This window comes from Vidua macroura, chromosome 5 (genome assembly GCF_024509145.1).
Source record: "Vidua macroura isolate BioBank_ID:100142 chromosome 5, ASM2450914v1, whole genome shotgun sequence".
NCBI classification, from domain to species: domain Eukaryota; kingdom Metazoa; phylum Chordata; class Aves; order Passeriformes; family Viduidae; genus Vidua; species Vidua macroura.
This window is the reverse complement of record NC_071575.1, coordinates 22203421-22226734: the sequence shown is the minus strand read 5'-3', so window position 1 is coordinate 22226734 and position 23314 is coordinate 22203421. Positions and strand designations below refer to the sequence as shown.

Here is a 23314-nt window from a genome sequence, read left to right as displayed (position 1 = left end):
TCAGCTAGCACTTTATTGTTGCACCAAGTACTGCAGGTACTTTATGGAGAAAGCATGGAGGACAGATCTGCAGAGCAGCCTACACCATGAGGGACAGAAAGTGTCTTGCCCCTAAGCAGCCATTCTGATGGAGAAGTAAGTTAAAAGGACAATCTGAGGGTAAGGTATTAGGGCAAGACACAAGCAGCCTTCCTCCACTCTGCAAAATTCTACCCCAAAATTATGCAGGTATTAGACAGCAACTCAGGACCTCAGTGAAAACACAGTGAAGTTCCAAGAATCATTTTAATGAACCTCAGGAGCTTTTGGATCACCCTGCAAAGATATTGTACAAAGTGCACATCTCCATGTGCACAGTAAGGATCGTGCTTCCTTTGTGGGGACTGGTCAGGAACCACAGGTAGTTCAGAAGGAGAGCAAATATCTAAATATGATGCTGTATTGAGTTAACATGTTCAAGCTGTTGAGCAAGAATTATTGGTTCAGGTCTAGTATTACATTAACAGTGTTTCTGGGTTTAAATTGAGAGCTGTCAAGAAGCACAAATTGAAAAACTGTATTTCTATGTTTAGGCACACTATTTCTTCTCTAGGCCTCAGTTTCCTATCTGTGTCAGGGAGACAGCAGCACTTGTCTTTACAGGGCTGTTGTGGCAAGGAGTACCTTAAAAGACATCTGGGACTCATCTGCCAGAAACAGTAAAGAAATGTCAGGAGACTCTTAAAACTAAAGTCTGATTAGACAATAACCAGTGGGAAAAGACACAGTTTATTTGGACTTCTGGTGCCTGGAGAGTTCTGTGTTAAAGAAAGGAGGACAGAAAATGAAAGCTTGAAAACCCCTTTTGTCCCTCTTATGAATCATCTGAGCAGAGGAGGTAAAAATGTCAGTGCAGTAAGAGGAACCTTGTGACTAAATCTCCATTTCTTCCACATTTTGCCCAGAATGATTCAACAGATGGTGACTACAGGCACAACAGCTTTCCCTTGCCTTTTCCCACATCTCATCCCCTCTCCCTTTCTTTCCTTCTTCAGCCCATGGCTCAGTGCTTGTCCCACAGTCCTGCATGTCCTACTCACCTGGTCAGCCAGTGAAGTGGACAGCATGCTCATTAGCTCCCGCTCTGCCGTCAGTCTCCACATCTGCTCCCACTTCATCTTCCGCAACTTATCGAGGAGCAGCAAGATCACTCCTGAAGGGAAATACGGGGCAGAGACAAAGGGAAGCCATGATGTCATGTGCCAGCCAAGGCCCACCCTGCCCATGTGCTGATTCAGCAGCTAAAACACAACTTGGAAGTTATCTGGCACATCTGATCGCAATCCTTGAAATTTCTCTGAGGAACAGATGATCAGTGCTGGTTACAAGCCAGACCTTGAGAGGGCCTGCCATTAAGGCACCAAGTGTGCACAGAACAGGATCCTCAAATCAGAAATTTTAAGTTGGAAAAAAGGTACCTCAACATGCATTGTTATTCCTCAGCTGCTTTTTGGCTGGCCAAAATTCCTAGTGTACAAGAAGGGAAAACAGCAGAAGCAACGAAGCTGGACTGAAACCTGAATCAGCAATACCTTTCCTACAGTGTCTTAGAAAAACCTGCTTGAAAAATGGATTCGGAAAGGCTTAGATAAGAGCGCTGTCATGGGGAATGAATGCTGACTTAAGAACCACAAAGGAGGAGTACGGATAAAAAGCAGCCTTGCAGGCTGACAGAAACCACCTAGTAAAAGCAATGATGGGTTCTGTGTTGTTTCATATCTTCATTAGTGGAGGGAGAAAGTAAACAACAGTAATGACATCTGCAAATGACATTTAACAAGAGGTCTTACAAAAAAATATCACGGCAACTGTAGAGGACTATAGCAGCCACACAGAAGAATATGAAATGACAAAAAGCAGGCACAGGGAAAAGCTGCCTCAGGGAGTCCAAGCTGATAAAACTAAAAGTAATGAGAAAAAGAAAGGAAATGTAGTCTGAATACTTAAGAAAAACTCTCCTAAACCGTTGCGGTGAAATAAACTAAAAATGGCAGATAAACTACTTTATTTCATGAGTCTTTTCAAATCAGACTACACCAGGATTAGAAAATCTACCTGGAAAAGTGCTGCTCTGGTTGGGAGAGGACATAGGTGGCTCCAGTTCCTTCCTATATTTAGTTTCTATGACATGGCAAGCTTCTTTCTAGTAAAACCTGGCACTGCTATGAATAAAAAGAAAACCTCTCCTGGCAGTGCATTTTGTAGCCTATTTTAGTTGTGTTTTCCATTTAGTCCATCTGGTTCCCAAGGATGCTGGAATCTGTACTGGAGGGATCCCCTTTCATCTTCAGTCAACCTTTCTGCTTCCAGCTGTTGGATTGGAAAGAGATGTATTGTCACAACACTCTACAGTTTATTTATGCCAGTGTGTTTGTCTTCTATCCAGCATAAGGAAAGCCTATTTGGAGCATGTAGTGTGCATGCATGAGCTTCTAAGAGAGCCATTATGCATTGTCTGAAATTCTACATCAGTGTGAAACAGGTTCCTTGTGCTGCAGCAATAAACTGGGTGGGAGATCTCCTCTCCGGCAAAGGAGTTTTTCCAGCTGGCAAGAACTGTCAGCTTTGCAGTGAAATGCAACTGAGAAGGTTTTTATTAAGAAAAATAAAGAATAATGGTAAGATTCAGTTAACTGTAATAGAATAGCTTTTATGATTCATAGACAATAAACCACTTTTTCTTAATTTATCTAAGCCTCCAGTCTGAGGAAGAAAAGGGGAAATGTTTTAATATGTGCAGTATTCTCTGATTTTTTTTGACTTCCACTCTTATGCTAGCAGCAGATTATGGCACTGCAGCTAACAAGATTATGCTGTCCTGAGGGGCTATCATGGTAGCAGCTGAGAGCAGAAGAGGCAGATGGGAGTGAAAAAACTAGAATATATGTGAGAAAGAATGTACTAAATTATAATGCAATCATGGCTATTGAAAATACTCACAAAGTTTTACTGTTTCACCATCAAAACTGATTTCAGTGTGATTTCTGTTTTAATTCACCTATAGGCTTGAGTTTAACACCTTTGTAAGGTTTCTATTTAAGTTTCTAATTTACTGCTGCCATAAAAATAACTGCTGGAGAATACTTATAACAAATTTAATATTTACTCATTAGTATTAGTGAGAATAAAATATTTCTACTAAGAGGAGAATTTAATACTATTCACTTAGTTAGTGTTATTGAGTCCAAAAGCAAAGCAAAACCATGTGTTTTGGGAACTTTTAAAACAGTTCATACATAGGAAAAATTACTCTTTTTCAGAACAGTGAACCTCAGGTTCTCTTCTATATTGTTGTGTTGCCAAAAGCAAACGTAACAAAAGAACTAACTTCAATTTACACAATTAGTTTGCAGGCAAAGTGTCTGAAATAAGGAAAGGAAAATATTTGCCTCAGGATCTGCTTCCCTCAGAGTCAAATTGAGTGAAATCTCAGACTAAATTCAAGATGACGTACAGCTGAACATAAGGGGAAAAGGGACTCACTCTCATCTGCTGTGCTGGGGGAAGAAGAGACTGGAGGAAAAACAAGAAATGAAAGGAATATTTTATTAACATCTGGCTCCAGGCAGCAGGACTTCTGATCTTTCGAGAAGTGAAGCATCTTCCTGCCCTAACCTACCTGAGAAAAACAGAAGGAAAGCTTGGCAGCAAACAAAGAAAAAGAGAAAAGTGGCAACCCAAACACCTCATGAGTATTAAACAAATTATGATCAGCCACAGAACACCCTATTTTCTTTGTCCTGAGGAAATAGTTCAGGCATATCCAGAGATGTAAATATCTCAAAGATCTAGGAGAAAAAGAATGCTTTATAACTAAATTTGTGGAAGACATCCTAGTCTAGTTATAACTTGAATGGCATTTCTCTCCTGCTGCTTGATGAGATTTTGCTTGAACTACCAAGATTTGACAGATTCTGAACTGCTCAAACAGGCAAACAAACAAACAAAGCAGTTTCTCATAAATGTCATTTAAGGACACACGAAAAACTCAGCTCCAAAAGCAAAATAATAAAACTCCCCCAAAGCAGAAAAAAAAATTTGGTGAATAAATTGAATAAAACAGGGCAATAAACCAAAAATAACATATTTGGATTAAAGTGTTTCAGTTGGAAAACACTGCAAAAATTTTTGGTACATTTTAAAACCCAATTTACTTGAAAATAATTTTAATCTCAAAATTGATACAAATTAAAATATTATTGAAAATTATTACAAGATCTGAAAAGGAAAATAAATTTTCTATTTTGGGTCTAACCAAACTTTGGGAGTCACCTTTTCCATCATTTTCCCATTTTTTGATTCAATCTAACACTTTTTTGTTCTTCCAATGTTTTCACTAACCAACTGTTTCCAGAGATGCTTTAAGGCACGTCAGCAAATTTGTTCTGCTTTTTTGTTTGCTTTTGCTAATCTGCTCCAGAACAAAATATTTTATTTCATTTTTCTGAACAGTAAATTGTAAGTCTACAGAAAGATCAGCCATTTCCCTTGGAATACTACCAAGCACCCCCACCTCTTGCTTCAGGAACAAAGACAACAGCTCCTCCTGAAATCCAGAGAGGAACATATAGTAGAGCTGGAAGTAATAAACAATGTTTTAAGACAGAACAGAATCACTTAGAGATGTTATAGTGAAACTGGACAAGCTTTCAAACTCAATCAGTTTATTACTATGGGCCTTTTAAGGTGCCTGAAAAAAACACTCAGTGTTGTGGGGGAAGAAAATGTAGCTCCTAAGAAATCATTTTCTGTATGATCTTGTGTGTTCCTTTTGGGTGGAACAGGATGCTTTTGCAAACCTTTGAAGCAATGCCACCTTATGTGAGTAGCACCTCAGAGCTTATCCTTGTCAGCTTTTTAAAAATTCTTCTTGAAATTAGGCCTGAAACAGTGAACCATCTAGACAAATAACAAGTAGATACCATCATAATATCCAAAACAGACAGGTAAGACATGCTTCAAAATATATCATAAAGCAATAGTGAGTTTAAAAAAATGACTGGGATTTTGCTATAGCTAAGCAGCACATTGAAGACCACACACCAAACCACTGCGTCTGTAAGAAATAATGCTAAACAGGCCTGAAATGATGCAGATTTTGTAATAAAGATCTGACTCAGACATTTAGGACAGTAATCTACCATGTTCTGTGAAACAGAGTTGGCACCAAAAATTTGAATTCAGTTTTAGGTGCTGTGGAAGAGACTTGTAGCTCTGCTGTCCAAGGAGAGGCTCCATGATAGTGCTGACTGCTGAGTACTCCAGCAAATACTTGCAACTTCTTTTAATTCTCATTTATTGTATCTGAAGTCAATGGAAACAGTCCCAGTGTGTAATGTTAGGGATGTGGCTGTGCCTTTGTTGATCAGGGCTCCAATGACCAGTTTTGTTAAGGACTGCGTTTGGAATCCACTGAGCCACAGCTACACACCACTGACTGTGGCCTCTGTTTTCCACTGACAGTATCAAGAGCAAACAGAAAAACATCAGTATATGGCTGTTAGGGATTAAAACATTAAATTAAAGCTAGAATTCCAAAACAAGCCACTGCACACAGTTTAAAATTCATGTCTTTGTGTGGATGAAATTCACAGCATTTATTTCACTTGGTTTATGGACTATCTGTTGCTAATAATTTGACCAGCCATATCATTAATGTAATAAAGCCATATTTTTCTATAGCTTTTAACATGATGTGACTGAAGGACTGTCATTCTAGTACATTTCTGGAGCATCCCGATACATTATTTAACTATGAATTTCATGCACCAGCCTTCTTTTCTCAAAAAAGCTTTTCACAATCTAAAAAATCCAAACTAATAAAAACTTGCAGGGATGCACAACGTGTTCATTGAGAATAAATGATGATTCCACATTGGAACTTTTCTCTCAGAAAAATGAACAGGGCTGAGAAGCTGTTTTGAAAGAAAGTGTGGGTCCCTCCAGGCATGGTGACAGAATGCAATAGCCCTTGTCTTCTCTGCACACGTATTAAAAGTGAAGCTGTCATAGAGGGCATTTTGAAATGTAGTGCAGTCACTCTGTTGGGAGGCTGGCTCCTCCTGAAGCATTATAAACACTTTGTTTATGCTTCCTGATGACCATTTAATGAAATAGAAGACTTTTACTTTCTTTATTCTCTTCTTCCCAAGTATGCTATTTTTCCTTAGGCAGAATTAAGATGAATGCTTTACTCAAGCACCTCTTATTATTGAGCTGCTCACTGTAGCTCAGAATGTCCCAGTTTTCTGTTTCCTTACTGCTTAGATGCTATTCTTCCTGTGCAATTTGGAAGAAGATAAACATGCCTTCTACCTTCTCTTTAATGACTTCCACTTCTGGGGGAATTTCTCCAACTTTCTTAAAGCCCCAAAGCTGCTACAGAGGAATTTCCTTGATTCCAGAGTCTAGAAGGTCTGGAGGAGAGGTATCATGAGCCGTAAGACTTTCAGTAGGTCTGTGGAGGAAAACTTCTGCTACTTACAGACCATCCTGCTCAGTAATGCTCTCTCCTTTTATCTCTCAGAATCTTGTGAAGAGAACTAAAAATTCCACAGGCCTTTCAGAGGTCAGCAAAGAAAAATCATCTCTAGACCTGAAGAAACTGGCCTTCTCTCACACAGATCTCAAGCATATAAAGTCCCAAGCACTAAAAAATCACACACTAAAAAGCCCAAAATGCTTAAAAGATTTGCCTAACATGGAAAACAACATGTCTGGAAAATAACAAAAATATTAGAAAAGTAAAAAATGGAAACTAGGGGCTCTTCCCAGCTGCTGTACGTGCTTGGGCATCAAGGAAGACATTAAGAATAGCAACCTTTCTCAAAACCCTGTAGCCTGAACGCTGTGCAAAGAGTTGTTGGAGACAAAAAAACATCTGTAAAGAAGCTCCTTATGTGGCTTTTAAAAAGCTTCTTCATACCCTTTGCACTCTGTGACCCTTGTGAGTATCTAGCACAGAGAAATTACATTGTAGAGGCAAAAAAGAAATATTCCAGGGAGTTCTCATTTGGTAATCTATGGAAATGGCTTCTAAGAAGGGAAAAAACCCTGTAAGAGGCACATCATTAAAATCTCATAAAATTCAAAAGACTGGGAAGGTTTTTGCTGAGCAGTTTTAAACCTCAGAGAACACATTCTAACCTCAGACCTGCAGAGGCAGAGAGAAGGGAGATTTCAGCCTTTATATGCTGTAGCACCACAGCAGTGGCCACATGAAGAGGAGATCTGTCTTAAGGACATCTCACGCTGACACTGCTCCGTGTGCATCTCTGCACGTCTGAAGGACATCATGAAGGTGCCAACAGTGGCCACTAGCTAAAAGATGACCAGGTACACATCTTATTATAAAGCATTTTGAAATGTGAGCTTTACAAAGAAAAGTGATATTGGGTGGGGGAGAGATGTGAATGTCAAAAATTTCTACAAAGTTTTAAAGAACTTCTCCTCTCTTCAATACTAAAACTGCAGTAAATTCTTACACATAAGATTAGCTGTGGTTTCATTAGCCTGGGTGCTTAGGTGGCTTCAACATGAAAAAAAAGTCCTGATTAAACACTTTCTTAGGTGATAAAGTCAGAAAGGATAATTTTTCACACTTGCATAACAGAGCTCATAGGATTTTGCAAAATCAGTTTGGGGTCTACTAGAGCATAACTTCTAGAAAAAAATACCAGTCTTTATTTAAAAAAATTTCAATAATGGATAGTCTACCACAAACTTTAATAAGTTATTCCAATGCATAATTACCCTGATGAAGGGTGCTTCCCTTATTCTAATTTGAACATCTCTTTGAACTTTCAGTCATTTGATCTTGCTGAACCTTTGCTAAATTGGCAAGCCCTCTATTAAGAAATGTTATTTTCTCCTCCAAATATGAATAACCTAGGATCAAATTATCCTTTGACTTGCTCCCAGATAGGCTCCTGGAACCATTTTTCCAAACTTCATGGGAAATTTTCCAGTATTATCGCTGAATTTTGCAAATTTTTAAGTGGTCATCTTTGACCTGTGGAGCTTAGCCCTGCAAAGTAGCTAAATCTACATTTTAAAATATATACAGTCCAAGAAGTGGTCCCCAGCACCCAGAGCACCAAAGCCCTGGTTGTGTGTGTACAACTGTGGGTGTGCATGCACTGCTCAGGGTCTGGCTCTTTCCTGAGCACGCCCTGCTGGTCACATTCATCCTGCACAGCACTCGTCTCTGAGCTCTAGCTCATGTTTCTTCAGTTGTTAGACAGAATGATGATTCTGTTTGCATTTCTCAGTGTGGATGGCATTATGAGAGAGCCATGTCACAGTTTTCTAGACTGTAGTGTTTTTAGCAAGGAACAGAGGGTCTGTGTTGTGTGCACTGGAGAACGTCGTCAGGGCATGCAGAATATTAATCTTCTGATGCCACATTTAAGGATTAGAAAGAGGTGCAAATGGAGTGTAGTCCTATCCATGCTACCTTCCAGAAATACTTCCTGAAGTGAACTATGAACAAATTACACTATTTTTTTTTTTTTTTTTTATGAAAGACAGTTTGGTTCCTGAGAAAGACAGGGTACCAACTAATTTCTGTGTCCTGTGGATAAACAGGGAGACAAGAGTGAAGAATGAACTGGGCAGCTAAGTTACCTGGTACTGTAGACACCAGGTATGACAGAAGTAAAAAGCCTCCATCCCATACAAAACAAATGCATCTCCTGTACTCATCCTTGAAATTACTCTGGTTGCACATCCAATGATCACACAAAGTATTTTGTCAATCATATCAAACCTGGAGTTCATCTAATTATCCATCCTGGACTGATTGTCATGCATCTCTTAGTTCTTCCTGAACACAGAATTCTTCATGTCAGTGCCTCAAAACACAGAATTGTGAGTGAGTGTCACAACTCTACAAAAAGCCAGGGGAACTGGACTTTGGGTGAGCTGTGCTGAAGAGGAATCACAGAATAATACAGACTACAGTACAGGGTTACTTTGCAGGAGGTCCAGTCATTGGATCTCTGTGTGCAGGCATGTTTGGAAAAAGGGATCACACAAAGCTTGTTTTTATGGATGAAAACTGAGGAGGTTTGTTGAAATTTGCTGACTATTTACCCTGTTGAAAGCAAGTATGTCTTCCACAAGTAATTTATCTTGGACTCTCCACCAAAGAACCACCCACCTTTAAAAGAAAACATAATCTGTTTCTTAATCCTTGGCTCTTGTAAATCAGCTTAAGTCTCTTTAATGCAAGAGTCAGGCATTTGTATCAGATCTGGACCTTATCCATGATACTTATCTATGTTTTATTCTTCCACAGAAAGCAGAAAAAAGTGAATGGTAGCAGGACCACTGCTTTAAATTATGTTTGGCTTTTTGGTTTTGATCCTCTCAAAGGCATCATATTTAATAGGGGTCAAAATATCAACAATTTTACAAGGTTTCCACTTGGGACTATGTGAAGAGGAAAAATGCACCCTGCACAGGTGCTAATTATTTTGGCTGGCTTTTAGTCTTAACAGTGTCTGCCTTATACTTTCCATCATGGTGGAGAAGAGCTGTCAAAAGCAGTTTCTAATATTAAGTGTAGTCCACAAGGCTAATTGTAACAATGGGCAGGCACAGTGAGCAAGAATCCATCACAGCTTTCTCTGGGTCTGGTGCTCACTCAACACCTCACCAACAAAGGAGGAGATGTGGTTCAGGGCTGAATGACCTGAAAGGTATTTCTTTCTATTTGGATGACAAAGAGGTTTGGAGTTCTGTATTCAGAGAAAAGCAGAAAACTTCCCCCTGCCTTTCCCTGCTTAATGGGCAGTTTATTGACTGAGTGAGATTCAGGAGGAATAGAACAGTCTAAGAAACGGATTAGAGGAACGAAAGCAGCAGCACACAATGAACAAGCCTGGAAATTAACTACAGCATTAAGAAAAAAAAAAAAAAACCCAGGAAACATAATCCTTCCTGCACAACCACTTATTTTCTAGTAACGGAGAGAAAGATTAGGTTCAAAACAGAAATACAGGGATTTGCCTAAGGAGCTGTTTATCATGCTGATACAGCCAAACTGGGATGCGGTTTGGGTAAGGAGCCTGCAAAGCTGGACTGCCAAGCTCAGAGGGTTGTGTTCAGCAATAAAACACCCAGATGGTGGTCAGTTACAGGGGGCATTCCACAGAAGTTGGTATAGAGCCTGATACTGTTAAGCATTCAGATTAATGAGCTGGAAATGGGATAGAATGTGTCCTAGGCAATGTAACACATTGGGGCCTAATTCCCTGGGGATGGGCAGCTACACAGGGTCCTTGACTGGACAAGTGGGTAAGAGAAAGCTCCTAAAATTCAACAGGAAGTCCTGGATGGGACTATTTTTGAATGAAGAGTACACACCGGAGGACAGGTGGCTAGAAAGGAGATTTCCAGGAGAAGTTCTAAGGGATTGGGTGGACAGCAAGTTGAACATGAGCCAGCAGTGTGACCTTGAGGCAATATTCCATGTGTTGGGCTATACTGGCCCTCAGGTCATGGGAGGGGGTTACCGCTCTTGGCTCAGTACTTGTAAGACTACATCTGAAGTACTGTTTTGGATTCCTCAGTCAAATAAATATCCTGACATGCTGAAGTAAATCCATCAGAGAGCAACCCAAATGGTCACAGGCCTAGCATTCCTGAGGAGAAGCTGGGAGAACTGGCCTTTTTCAGCCTGGGGAAGAGAAGACTGAGGGATCTCCTGTTGCTTTCTGAAACTACTCAATGGAGCAACACTTTTCTAACGGATGCACAGAGACAGAATGAGAGGTAACAGTCACATACTGCAGCAAAGGAAAATCTAATTACATATCATGAATTTTTACTTTTATTTTTCACTGAATAGAAAAATAGTGGCTGAATACAGGAACAGGCTGCTCTGAGAGGTATCCCTGAAGACACTTGAAACACAGCTGGAAAAGGCCCTGAGCAACCTGAGCTCACTTTCAACAGGAAGAGGACCAAAAGACTTTGGGAGATCTTTTCTGACCTAAATTGCTTATAATTCAACAGTTTGATTTGGGGAAAGCTTCTCTTTTCACTGACTGTGACTTTCTTGAGAACAACTGTGTAGAGATGATCTGCATCTAGAATGTATTGCAGTGCTCCTATCCTCCCCTGAGCTCACTTTGACACAGATTAGTGCAGAAGGGAAGGCAGAGGAGCTACAGCAGGAACAATTAAAGCCAGGATGTAGCTGAACGTAAAGACAAGACAATGAGGAAAGGCAAGAAATGAGCTGTTTCTTCTGAGATTTGTGTCCACTCAGTTTTGCAGATTCTTCTATTTCAAAGTCTCTCGGTATTTTTTTAAAGGGGAAAGGTTTGTCCTCAACTTATTTTGCCCTATCACAAAAATGACTAAAGCATAGTGATTTTCTGTAGCAAACAACACCTAAGAGAGTGATCTGACTATGACCAAATGCAACTGGTTTTGTTGGCACTCTCTTAGTGGGAATGACTTTGACATGGGGCAGAAAGACATCTCAGTCACTCTGCTACTTTCTGTGACAGGCACCAAGCTCCCTATTAAGAGTCCAAAGATTGAGTCCAACTGTGATGCCTCTTTTCTTTGTTTCGGGACTGTGGCTAAAACCACTGTCTCTGTCTCTACAAAAGGGAACTGTCTTTACACAATCACTTTTATGAGCACAATGAGAAACTGGAAAGTGAACTTGCATTTCAGAAGAAAACGTACTGGTTTTACTACGACTGTGCATTTGTCTGGGGCTCTCCCATCATATAATAGAAGGTTTTGTTCTCAGTATAGACACCTGGATGCCTTTACTAAGCTTTTATGTGCAAGTCTTTCATCCAAATTTAACCTGCTAATGATTGTCCCTCTACAATAAAGAGGGCACTTCAGACTGCTGGACAACATAATTACTGATCAAGGTATATATGTTCACATAAAGAACTGCCTTGATCAAGCTAAAAATAGAACACTTCAAAATGATTTTTTAAATCATTACATTGGAATGCTACATCTAAACGCCTGATTTATGTACATTACATGGAGAACTTTACATTATGGACTCAGGTCAGACCAATAAAACTCCCAAAATGAGGACAATTTAATCAACTAAAAATAAATAAATTTTATTTACTCCAATACAACTAGAATCTGGCATAGAGTGTCTAAATGTCATCTTTTTTAATCACAGGTTTTCTAAGAGATAAATGTTTTCAGTATTTCAAAGCAAGTCTGGTGGTGATTTTTAAAAACACAGTTTTTGCAGGGGCTGAGAGATTCAATTGCTAAGGAGTAGAGGAGGCATCTGAACAGTAGACTGACTCAGCCACAATAATGCCTTTACTACATGGATAGGCCTCTCAAACTAGAGACATCATTTTCAAAATCAAATACATATTGACCCTCATTTCAGGAATGTCAAACATGCTGTAAACAAGTTCTCAGTACATCACATGCTTTAGAAAGTGCACGAGAAAGACCTGGAATGAAGCTATTCTTTGAGGATAGTCAGCTTTAAGAAAGCTTATTTTTAAGTGCAAGCTACAGATTATAGACAACAAAGATAGGGATGTGGTCATCAAAAAGCAGAATTATCACTTTAGCTTCCTTTGACACAAACAGACTGATATTTCCTGTTGAGACTAAAAGCAACCATAAACTGGCACTTCCTAAACTGCTACCTGGACAATGTGCACAGTATTTGTTCTTCAAAGGCACTTTTACATGTATAAAGCTCATGTGCATCACCACGCTTTGCACTGAGAACAGTATTTACTGAGTAAACTCAAGAGTGTCTTAAAGGAAGAATAATCTAATCCAAAAAACTGGCACAGTGTGAACCTAAGTAGATGAAGAAAGTGCTGGTTTTTGACTTGTCATCAGTGTTGGACATTGGTTTTTTAATCATTAAAATGCATTTTTCATCTGTTTGCAAAGTCTCCTGTACTTTGACCCAATCTTAATGACAGCACTTCCATTACCAAACATGACTTATGTTCCAACTAATGGGAGACAGCAGTTTACAGGGAGGCATGGCTAAGCTTGGTCAGGCCACAGTGGTGGGTCTAAAAGGTTCTATAAACCATGACTTTTCTGATTTCTTCATTCACTGAGACAATTTGACAACATCCTACTCTCTCAAGCAGCCAACATACATGAGTACAATTGCCACAATGTCGTGAGCAGAAGCCTATGGAGCTCAGCTGAAAGCTGTTACCACGTTTCTGGAGCAGGACCACAGGCAGTGCCATGACTACCAACAGCCCACTCTGCACTGCTTCACCAGTCATTTGCTGTCTGCACTGAAGATGCACAGCATCATCATGAAGGAGCACAAGATGTGATCCAGGCTTATTTCATATAAACAGTCTGTTCTATGCTTGTCTTTTATCATTCAAATTTGTTAAATATTATGCAAAAATGACGTAACACATGCTTTCAATTTCCAATTCCACTTCCACAGGTCCTTTTTTTCAGGGAAACAATAAAGGAGAGAGATTCATTCTAGCACTCTTCCAGTCATTACAAACACAGGAGTAATAAGACACAGCACACACGTAACCTAGTAATCGTTAGGTGCTAGCCATTCCCTTCTGTTCCCAATCCACAAATCTGGTAATGTCACATTTCCCAGTGTGGGAGTATGAATTCTCAGCTCAAGCTGTTGAGACACCTCCTTACAGTTTCTGGTGGCTGTACTGAGGCAGTGCATTTCAGACAAGCCTCAAATCCTCAGTATGGGCTTCTGTAGTCTAGGAGTCTGAAATCCCCAGGGCCAAAGTTTTTAAAAATGATCCCCAGCACGCAAATTATAGATTTATCCTAAAGCTCCATTTGGCAGGCATGGGGTCCATTCTCAGCTGATGGAAGTTGGCTCTGCTGCACTAAAGCCAGAGAAGCCAGGGGTGATTCACAGCCCTGAAGAAGTGGTCAGAAGCCTTAACAGTCACCAGAGACTGCTTTTAAAAGCTATTCTCTACCATGATGGAAAGTATAAGGCAGACTAAAAGTACTAAAAAAAAAAAAAAGTACTAAATCTTTTATGTTTAGAATTTCTTTTATACGATACTTTTCTGAGGACCAAGATGACTGTTACTCCCGAAATTAATGTCAAACTATACAGTGCAACTCTGAAGCTGTCAGTTTAACATCTGTAAAAAGAAAAATCAATAGTGTAGCAATACTTTCAAAAGCACAGAGTAATTAGTGAAAGATAATATAGTTACATAGCAAGAAATTGTGCTTGAATTAGTGTATGAGGAATCTGGAAGAGTTAACTCAGTGCTGACAACATGGAGTGGCTGATATATATGAAGGGCATTTGATTAAGCAGCTCACTGAGTGCCAGTGAAGTACAGAAAAAACTTTGTGGTACAGAAGGAATGGCGTTTAAAATGCTTGAGGAAGAGAATGCTATCACAAGTAAAGAATGGTTCTAACTAAGAACACTTTAAACACTAATTGAATCATCTGACTTTGGGTTTGGTCTGTTTTTTCAACAATTATATTATCATGGACTAAAGTACAACTTGGATTATCTGCCTGTACAAATGAGGAAGAATGAAAATCAACCAAATAAAATCTTTCAATGAAAATCTGTACTGGCTGTCAGGAGGTCTGGCCTGGGCACACAAGGACGAGCAGAGCGCAAATGCTTACTGGCTTTAAAGAAGCAGCAAAGAAGGAACAAACACATCTTTGCCTTTGATACACCTGCCTTCTGGGACTCTCCCAGCCTGTATGTTGTCCACAGAGGCTCAGGCATAGAAAGATAAGAGTGAAAGAGAAATTATCTTCAGAAATTGTGAGGAGCAGTAGAACTTTGAGAGGTGCTTCAAAATCAAATCTGCCAGGGTTAGGTCTGGCTGAAGAGGCTCATATAAAAATCTCTTCTCTTAGGATTGTACCTTAGGTCTGTAGTAAATACTCTCTCAAGAGCAAGAGCAAAGTCTGTCTGAGAGCCTCCCCCTGATCCAGCTCTGTTTAGCTCATTAAAGTTTCAGGGGTTTGGGGGCCCTTTCGGAGTTGCTAAGTACAGCTCTAGGCACCTGCATTTCTATGCCTTCCCTCTCCTGGACTGCTGCCTTTCATGAGTGTTTTGCTTAGAGATACTGCGTCTCTTTTCGGTGTCCTCCTGCTTTAGTTTTCTGAATCCTCCTTGGCCACACTGTTGTGTTCAATGTCAATTACTTTTATTTACTGAACACATCAAACAAGACCCAGTTTCATCTTCCCTGGGAAATATATACCTCCAGTCTCTGCTAGATTACTGAGGCAAACAATTAATCCAATCAAGAAATTTATATTAAAGGGTGCTGATTCTGTCAATAACCTCGTTTCCTACTTCTCAGAGGTTGCACTGTTTCACTCAGTGACCTCTTGTTCCACATACTTGAAAAAACAACATTCCACTTCTTGTGATCACTTGTCAATCTTCCATACATTATCTACCTTCTGGTTTTCTTTCTAAAAAAAGAGTTTTTATAACTACAAGGTGAGTTGTGTGAAGAAAGAAATTGTGAGGAAAATAAAATCTTGTGCAGGATTATGGGATTATGCATGGCTTGATAGGTACATGTTAATACAAGAATAAACACATGCAGTGTATGTGAAGGACTACAGATATTTGATTATTTTTGCTTTCAGTGTAAGGTTTATGTGATATACTGACATTTGGTATTCCTATAAACCATTTGGAAGAGTAAGACAACATAAGTTAAAGCCTTACAGATTTTTTTTTAACATTAGCATTTTAGATATAAATATATGTATTTTATACTACCCACCATACATTACTGCATTATTCTGATGTTATGTGGTTGTGCCAGATTTCCCTCTGCCAGCATTAAAATGGCAGAAAGGAAAAAGCAAAAATACAGCAGAAAGAAGGTAGCTATAGAAGGTGGTCATCTCTCAGTAGAACAAAAGATACTGCTTTGTGGTGTAACAGTGAACTGAATTGACACCAACAAGTTGAGTTGTGTATAACACAAGCTTTCAGATTTCAGGAAAAATTGATGAAACTTATCTCTGTCTCATGCTTTGGGGGGACTGGAGAACAGGGGTGGGCAGACCTAGCCTTTCTATTTGCAATTCTGGCAAAGAAGAGTTAGGAAACAAACCTATTCTGTCAAGATCTTGTTTCCGTACCAATCTGTGGTTCTGTTAGGCTATTCTTTTCAACATTCCCAGAAAACAGAGATGCTCTGCAGAGGCTAAAATACAAATTCACAAAAATTAGTGGGATTCCCACAAATATACGTAGGAACATAGAGATACAGATGACCCAACCACACAACTTGGTCCATCGTTTTTCTAGTTAGTCTGTTTAATTTAATCCAATATATTTATGTGAAGCAAAATCACTTTAATGGTGAGTAATTTCCTGATAGTGCAGGGATATTTAAATGGACTCATCTGTTCCAAATGGAGGCTTCACCATCTGTTCTGCCCTTTTATTACAAAGAGAGAGAGAACCTAACTCACTGCATCAGCATTTAAAGGCCCGCATTGAAATGATTTAGGTGTACGTGTGTGTTCTTTATGCACCTGGTATGTTTTCTCACATACCAAACACAAATCAGTGGGAAGACCTGTCTCTTGTAACCTAATAAATTCTCTGATGTGGTGCCTTTATTCCTTTCTCATGGCAGCAGAAACTGATGGCCAGTAGCTTGCATTTTATTAGGACAATTATGACCCTATTGGTGTCCTGCAGGGGTTATTATCTTTATTGGGCTAACATTTTGTGATACCATTTACTTCTCTACAGAAAATTATCAACTCCTATTCATTCCCTCTTGCTGCGTCTACATACGAGTCATTGTGGACAGAAATCTTGTAGGAGATGTGCTGAGGACCTGTCAGATCGCTGAAAAGCTCTGTTCTTCCCCAAAGGATGTCACACAATCTTTTCTAACACCATTTAGAGAAGACCAGAAGTTCAAAAATGCATGACATTGTATCATTTTTCCTTTTTAGAATTTAGCTGTAGCTTAGGAAGGGAGGTACAAATTACCACACCTCATACTCTCTATACGAGGAGACTGACTGCAGGTGTTAATTCAAAGCAAACCCTCAGGTCCTACCTGTGTTGTAGCCCCTCCCAAGTGCTGGCCAGGGACGATGGTTCTTCCAGAGGTTGCCCAAATACCAATCACTCTGGTTCTCCACCAAGCCAAGAACTTGCTGCCCTGGAAAATGAGCAAATTGCAAGAATATAATAAGATATAAGACAATCAATAAATGGAATACACACAGGAAATCTGGAAAGGGACAACCAGTGGAAGCAGAAGGCAGAAGATGGGGTGCTGCCTTCCTTCCATGCCTTCAGAAGAAGCCAGCTTATGTAACAGACAAGCAGGCCTGGCACAGCAAATTCAGCACGGCTCATTTCTTCCCTTCTTCCCTGGCTAGCCTGAGTAATTAAACACTGTGGGAACCTTTGTCATGCTGACAGAAATATGTCATCCAGACAAATCTGAATGCTGCTTGATTTTGGAATATAATGATGGAGAATCCTCCTAGTGAGAATTAAGTGTTGGTAAAATGATCATCTAATATGAAGATCTGTTCATACTCTGATGGAGATAACATAATTGAAGAACAAGGCTCAACGTCTCAAAGAATGACTGAGAAAAAAAGAATAACACATATTACCCCTTTTGCTCCAAAAAATACTGGATTTGAAAAGTTTACCTACATAAGAAAGTTGCACTGTTTTAATTTAAGAGAGTAATTTGGAAGTCATTTAGGTGAGCCTATGTAGAATGCTGCATAGAAATTATGACTTCAGTTTTATTTCGGTTTATCTTGCATTGATTAGCAGCTGGCTTCAGTCATAGTAAAATGTATTTGAAATCAAATGTGTCTAGAAGGTTTGCACTGCTTAAAAATCAACCGAGAAATGAATGTTTGTATAGATAAGGACTTAATTATGTATCCTAAAATGTGGTGTATAAAATGTAAATAAGAGAAGTGATTGAAATGATGCTGTGGTAACAGAGGATGGAGGGAAAGGGAGAACTGCATTTGAATCTAGTCAGAGAAAGGAAAAGGAAGGGTGCTTTGAAAGAGGGACATGCTCCGTGAGGACACTGAGACTGATACTGGAAATTATTTTGCAACCCTTTGAGAAAGCAATTAAGCATCATGCTTTGAAGGCTCATTTTCAAATCCCAGCTATGCTCATAAAATTGTGTGTATGGTCACAGCAGTGCACTGCAAGCCTGAAATGATCACTGCATGTTGCTTACATAGAACCACAGCTACTTCAGCATGGTCCAATACAAGGCTGGGCTGAGAACAAGACATAAAGACCAATATTATTAACTCAATTTTATAATTGGCTTGAAAAGTGATTGCAATACTCTACTGTGGTATCTGCAATTCAGTGGAATGTCATTAACCCCAATGTGTCTTGAATGCTGTTACAAAAGAGCATGAACAGCAGCGATTGGCCACTGCATTTAAAAAACAAACCAGAACACTATGAAAGCATTCAAGGAGTGAATGGAAATCAATCTAAAAATAACTCCGAGAGATTACCAAGTCCACTCCACACTACTTTAGCATCATCCTACTTTATCCTAATGACAACATGCTTCTCCTCACCAGACCTTATTTTCCAGTGATGTCTCTCCTATTCCATTACATATTTATTATACAGTATATAGAATTTTTCACATTAGATCCCATAAATAATTTTTTAAGAAGGTGGAAAATCTGTGAGAGAGCAAAAGAATCATATCAAAGACCCATTGGTGCTACTGAAAACTGCAATGCACAAGCAAATGAAGGAAATTACAAGACAGAGGCAAACACATCCTAAGGAACTCTGTTCGTACAGATAAACGACAGCATCTCTCAACCTGTGAGACACCTGGAACACACTGGAGAGCACATCAGATATCACAAGCCATATACTGTGAGGAAATATGAAAGGGATCTCAACTGGCTGAAAGGAGCCTAAGGCAAAAAGAGGCTGAAGGACACAATTTAAACCAACATTTGTTGACTCCAAGCTGTAAGTCTGAATGTTTAGTAGAATAAATCAAGATAAGAAGCATTGGCTAATAAAGGATGAGGAGAAATAAAGAAACCAAACCAACAGAAAATGCAGGTGCAGCTGGGCTGGAATGGGGGGGCACAGCTGGTAGCAAGAGACTGACCCTGCCCATAATCTAATAGCACATTTCACAACTTAGCAGTCCACAGATTCTTCTCAGGATAGTACAGCTACCATCAAATGAAATGTCAGAATTTCATTTGCAAGAAGCAGATACCAAACTTCTTTACCATGGAGCATCAATCTGTTTTCACTATTTTAGCCTCATGGACTTCCCAACATGCTAGAGACTTCAGCCTTTAAACCAATGGATAAGGAAAAATGAACAAACCTTAATGCTTGTCAGTGGTTTTCATTTCCCACATACCAGTCCAAAATCTCAGTTCTTATAACCTACCCCTGAAATACTTATTTCTCAATTATTATTTCTCATGCCAAGATAAACTAAAACAGGTTCAGGAAATTATGTTGGCATATATTTACTGTAGTTGTATAATTTCTTTCTGTATTTTCCCTTTATTTTTGATGATACCAGAAAAAAAAAAAAAAAAACTTTCACCAGTATTCCTTGAGGTTTCATATGGGACATAGACGAAGGCAGAAATGAACATCATGTAAGCTTTAGGGCTCAGATACATGGATCAGATAATGTGACTTACTGTGTATCAACTGAGCTGGAATAACTGCCTGTACAAGCCCTTTTAGCTTGTCACAAACACACAGTAAGATGTATGAGCTAACACACTTTGTTTTGCTCTTGCAATGGCCTGGGAATGTGCACACGTTCACACACTGTCCTAGGGTAGAGCATTATGCAACTTGTCAGGCTGTTGTAACTCTTACTGGTGCATAAAAGCCTATTAGGCAGATGTGATAGCTTGTCTCCCAAGCCACCTTGGAGAAAATTATGGAGATATGCTTTCCATCTTCTCTAGTTATATTTCTATTTTCTCTAGGCTGGAACAGTGTTGCTGTCTCTGCCAAAGAATATATTTTATTTCCCTTTACATTGTCTCTGTGATCTTGACTTAAGGCAGAAGTAATCCAGAAAACAGAACTTCAGCTACATAGCAAATATTAATGTTTCCAAAAAGGTTTCCATTCTGAATCAATACAGGAAAAAGAAAATCAGAAATATTTTCTGGAAGACATTCCCCAAATATTTTGATCTGAAGATATCAAAATAACATCTAAGAATGTACAACCATCCTCACGTTAAATAATATAAAACAATATGACACATAATACAGATGCATAATATATACCCTATAGACCACATTATTCCATGTATCTCAAAGTTCAAACAAAAAAAAACAACAAAAAAAAAAAAAAAAAAAAACAAACAAAAAAACCCCAAACCACAAAACAAAAAAAAAGTTTTGTCCTTCCAATTGCAACTAACTAAAACTTCACTCAAAAGCTTTCACTCAGTGCTTTTAATGAATTTTTGTTTTTTAAAGAATCGTTGTGAGAATATCTGTCCAGTACCAGCTATTTCATTTAGTTATTTACTTTTTCAAGTGCATCACAAAGTTACAGACATGAAGCAATGGCCAAAGGGATGCAGGGTGTCAAGCAGGCACCCTGAAGATCTCTCTGACCATGAGCAGCCTATCTCTCTGCCACCCTTTGTGCCTTCCCTCCACGGTGCTCACAGATCTGCAGGAAATATCACCAGATTCACTTCTCCTCTGATCATAGTTCAGTCTGAATTCAGGTTTTCTGGGCAGGATACACTGGAGTTCCTTTCCAGCATGGCCTTTTGGAAAAGGCAAGCCTAAAAGAGTTATGTGAGCTATTCTTCCAGCAGATGAGAACATGGTGCCTGCCGTAATGGATTTGAACCTTTCAGCATTCTGAGCTGCCTGTTTCCTCTTCCTAAGAGTTATTATAATAAAATACCACAACTAACAGCAAAAGCTCTATCATTTTCTGTTCTGGTCCTTCAGTCATGATTAAGTGCACTCCTCTCACTCTCTGTTACTCCAGGCAGAAGTTAGCTTATGAAAATTAAGCTGTCTTTCTTACTTCTTCATACATCATCACTAACAGCCAGACAAGAGAAAACAAGGCTATGATTCTGGCATGACCACTGTGAAAAATTACTGGGCAGGCAGAATTACAGTTGAATTGCTAGGAATGGGGCTGTTTGCTGCCTGGCTGTGGGTTGAGACTTCTCCAGAAAGCAGCTGCAGCTCCAGCATTTTGCACAGAACAGCTGCCTGACAGCTCTTGCACGATGAGAAGCTTGGCTGTTGCTGGGAAGAGGTTTCCATGGAAAAACAGACACTTCTGAACCTGACAACTCTGTGCCTTCAATTCTGCTTTTGCTTCACAGATTTTTGGTGGCTAATGAAGGGGAAAGCATTATGCCGTAACTCAGACACTGAAGGGGACTCCAGACCTTAACTCAGCTCCCAGCTGTTACACTGATTTCTTGGGTGACACTGAACAGCCTCTTGCTCAATTCTTCCTGAATAAAACTTTACCCCTCTTCCATTTTGCCTGCCTCACATGTTGCAAATATAAGTCCTCAGAGTTAGTGTGTGCTACTTTCTACTGAAAGGGTAAGAGCAGCAGCATGCGGCCAGGCTGAAGTTCCATCTAGCACAGAGCTGTCTCCAGCAGCAAGGAGGAGCAACTATGCAACACGGAGCACTGCAACAGTGCAGCAGCATGGTGGCACTTCTTAATAGGGGTCCTCTGGATGCAGTGACTCATGGCACATGACACATCTGAAAGAGTATCAGCTTTTTCTTTATGTTGGGTCTGGTATCTGCTACTTTTTTTCTTGGTGCCAGTCAACAATATTTTCCTAGCCCTAATTTTTTCCCAGTTTTAGAGGATTTCATCTTCTCTACAGCTTATGGTGCACAGGACCTTAACCTCTGCTCTTGCCTTGATGTATTTAGCTATAACAAACAATAAAAATAGTAAAAAATTATGGTTATTACAGGTACTTTCAACATCTTTAGTGGAAACTTTTGTTTTCCTTTAAACCTATAATGGCTTTTACATGACTCCACTGCAATTCAAGTAAGAGCACTGGACCCACTGCTAACACTTTGTGTAAATTGGACTCTCTCAGGACACATCAGACTGTTTCCAGAAAGGGGAAAATAAGAAGGCGTATTAAAGGGGAAGGAAGGGCTGGGGTTTGCTGATTGCCCATGGCCAAAGGGTGAGCTGGTATCACTGAAAAGATCTGTTTCAACTCAGTTCTCCTGGTTGTTGGATTTGCAAGGTTTAGCTGTATTTGGTAGAAGCCTTCAAAGTTAAAATCAAGTGCAAAGTAGTTTTCAGCCTCTAAAAACATAAAAAGTAAGAAATTTCTACACTGCAGAGACTATTAAAGTAGAACAGAGCAGAACTCTGTCTTGCTACTTCTAACTACTCTAACAGCCATGGTTTAGATAATTAGAAATTTAATACAGACACGAATGCTGGAGCTACAGCCAAATACTTCCAGAGCAGTGCATGTCTTCAGTGTAAGCTGAAACAGATGAGAAGGACTCAACAAAAATTTAAGATTCAAGCTTGGCAGGATTCAGAACTGCAGCATTCTGTTCCCAAAATGAGACACAGAAATAGAGAATAAAAAACTGACAGAAGGGAAGAGAGGAAAATGTACATATTCTGAATGCTGGAAACATTCTAAATTGGCCAGTACCAAGCCTGATGAACACTGTCAGAACTAGTTGAATCTATACTCATGCAATAAAGCAGAGTTATTTTCTGCATGATTCAGTGTTAAAATCTTTGATTAATGCCCTTTGCCTCTTTTCTGCTTCTGCTGATTTCTTTTTCTTTAGCCTTTAAACACCTGCTTAACACACCCTTCCTTTCTGAAATGTGTGAAGCCACATCCTTAGCTGGTATAAATCAGCATGATTTCAAGGAAATTAGTGTGCTTAAGCTGACTGATACCAGCTGAATGTGTTACACTTCATATTAAGACTTGCCTGAGTGACTGACCCTTTCTTGATGGCCTTCCTGCCCCTGACCATATATTGGTTCATACAATATTTCACTTCTCCTGCTACATCTCTCATCCACCTCTTCAGATCACTGTCAAGTTCAAGTTCTTCATCCTCACTATCACTGTCCTTTGCAATTCTTGAACTGTCTATATAAAAGCATGTTTTTTCCTGCTCTCAGGCTCATTCCTCTCTTCTACTGCCAGGTCCTCTCTCATTTCTAAAAGAGACTCTGTCTTCTCATGCAACAAAT

General features: G+C 39.5%; 1 protein-coding gene across 2 annotated transcripts in view; it reads right to left on the bottom strand.

Moving 5' to 3' along the window:
• The window catches only part of LARGE1 (LARGE xylosyl- and glucuronyltransferase 1), a 269021-nt gene that overhangs the window by 44929 nt on the left and 200778 nt on the right, over nucleotides 1-23314 (bottom strand). For both annotated transcript variants that reach the window (XM_053977660.1, XM_053977661.1), the window contains 2 exons: nucleotides 17106-17210; nucleotides 1080-1192 (listed from right to left, as the gene is read on the bottom strand). In XM_053977660.1, coding sequence (XP_053833635.1) covers nucleotides 1080-1192; nucleotides 17106-17210 — 218 coding nt within the window. The remainder of the gene's footprint in view (nucleotides 1-1079; nucleotides 1193-17105; nucleotides 17211-23314) is intronic.